The sequence below is a fragment of the Eucalyptus grandis genome, chromosome 2 (genome assembly GCF_016545825.1).
Source record: "Eucalyptus grandis isolate ANBG69807.140 chromosome 2, ASM1654582v1, whole genome shotgun sequence".
NCBI lineage: Eukaryota > Viridiplantae > Streptophyta > Magnoliopsida > Myrtales > Myrtaceae > Eucalyptus > Eucalyptus grandis.
This window is the reverse complement of record NC_052613.1, coordinates 27,555,587-27,557,872: the sequence shown is the minus strand read 5'-3', so window position 1 is coordinate 27,557,872 and position 2,286 is coordinate 27,555,587. Positions and strand designations below refer to the sequence as shown.

The window sequence follows — 2,286 nt, the reverse complement described above, 5'->3', positions numbered from 1 at the left end:
TTACGTTTTCAGTAGTATCTCTTGACCTACATGTGGCAATCAACTAATTATCACTGAATCACGTATCTCCATTTGAAGGCGCATCAAAATCAAGTCCAACAGCTCTTGACTAACCTGGGTTGGGTTAATATTAATCACAACTTGCACGTGACAACGAGGGTGATTTTGAATGTCTATGATTGTCTATATTCCTTGTGACTAGCACGTGACAATAAGGACAATTTTGAGTGTCAACAAGCACGATAAAAGGTTTTGATATCGATGGTGGATTCATGAAAGAACTAGCCCTTTAGGGCACTCTGTCGGCCTTGTCAAGAAAATTTCTGACTTGCCAAAAGGAGCCTTATAAAAGAAGTCTAGCATGTCATTCCGCCTTCCAAGTTTCGAGCTCCTCCTTTTCTATCAATATAATAGCGAATGACAAGAGCTAGGAATTATTATATAAGTTCATTCTCACAATTTTGCTAAATTTAATCATTAAAGAAAATTTAAGCTGTTTTTCTCCTTTCCAATTAATTGTTAATAAATTATTTTGGTCTTTTTTTTTTGGGCGGCAAATTATTTGAGTTTGAGAAGACTTTTTCTTTGGGGCCAATAGACATGTTTCACGCTACGTAGTTTGAACTTGCAACCGCATTCAAAAGTCAACGCCTTATTTGTCATATTTATCCCTTATAAGTACTACACTCCAAGATGAGAAGAAGATATCATTTGCCCAGCAAAGCCTTCCTCTTCCTTGCTTCCCTTTTACATGCCATTAACAATGGTGATCGGTCCAAGAATGGTGGTTGTTGTTGTTATATTCATGAGCTTCACCGTCTTCCTAGGCATCGTTTCTGCTGATCCTGACATGCTCCAAGATGTCTGTGTTGCCGATCTCGCTTCCAGTAAGAGCATATAAGCTTGTCTATGTGTGCTTCTTATAATCTTCTTCTTAAACTACCCGGGACTCCAGACGAGTATTGATAAATCTTAGACATCAAGTGTGCATTTGGTAACATTTTTTTTTTGCGGAGAATAATGTCTTTTTGAGAAATAGTTTTTTTCTATTTCTATTCCCTGGAATAATTTTTGAATAAGATAATGTGTTTAGTAACAATGCAAAATTTCTATTCTTAGAATAAAAGTATTTCTGAAGTTAGTATAAGGCTCATAAGTTTCTCTCACAAAACAAATAATATGCATGTTTAAGGCATTGTATGATTCATAGTATTGTGATGAACAGAAATGAAAGTCAATGGATTCCCTTGCAAAGCGGCTTTCAACGAAACGGACTTCTTCTACGATGGGCTGGCCAAACCCGGACTCCCCAACAACACCTTAGGGAATCTGGTGAGAAGGGGCAATGTCCTAAAGATCCCAGGCCTCAACACCCTCGGCATGTCCTTGGACCGCAGCGACTTTGCTCCTTTCGGCCTTAGTGCACCCCACACCCACCCACGAGCCACCGAGATGGTGTTCGTGCTCTATGGGGAGATATACGCCGGATTCATAACCACTGCTAACGTCCTCGTTGCTAAGACCATTAAGGCAGGAGAGATCTTCGTTTTCCCTAGAGGTTTGGTCCACTTCCAAATGAACATCCAAAACACCCCCGCAGCCACCATTGCGGCATTCAATAGCCAATTTCCAGGAGCCTCGTTTATTGCGACTACACTATTCGCGGCTGAACCCACAGTGCCGAACGATGTGCTGGCCAAGGCGTTCCAAATTGATGTTAAGGAGGTCGAGATGATCAAGGCTAAGCTTGCCCCCAAGAGCTAGTCTCCTTGTAAAACTACAGACCCTTCAATTCAAGTTTGATTTGGTCCTCAAATAGAATCAAGTTTGACATTGCAATCTCCATTCTACTCCTATCTTCGTTGGTCACAAAAACCCCATGTTTGTAATCTTTCTGTACCCTTTTTATCAAATAAAGAGGTTTCCAACCGCCAAAAAAGTTGGAAGATATTACCACTTTGTGCTACTGAAGTCAACTTTAGGGCTTCCTTTGAAAAATTTTGTATGATCTATCTAATAGGTTAATAAATTACCTACTCCAACCTGTCTAACTGATCAAACAAAATAAGACTTGGCTTTTTCCTCTCTATCCTATCCTCGAACAAAATCTGGGGAATTAGCAAACTTAAAAGAGCTGTGTATACGGAAAGATGCAACTTTGACGAGGCATAAACATATGATCATAATGGCAAATCACGATCAAAAACCCCAAACTAATGCACCGCACCTTTAACAAATTCACCATCCGTCGATTCTTGTTAAATTTTATTGCCAAATTGCTGAGTC

General features: G+C 39.8%; 1 protein-coding gene across 1 annotated transcript; it reads left to right on the top strand.

The window, feature by feature from the left end:
• Window positions 1-763: 763 nt before the first annotated feature.
• On the top strand, window positions 764-1,764 carry LOC104426490 (germin-like protein 5-1). The gene is made up of 2 exons (XM_039305871.1): window positions 764-887; window positions 1,226-1,764. The coding sequence occupies exons 1-2, from the start codon at window positions 764-766 to the stop codon at window positions 1,762-1,764; spliced, it is 663 nt and encodes a 220-aa protein (XP_039161805.1).
• The last annotated feature ends 522 nt before the right edge of the window (window positions 1,765-2,286 follow it).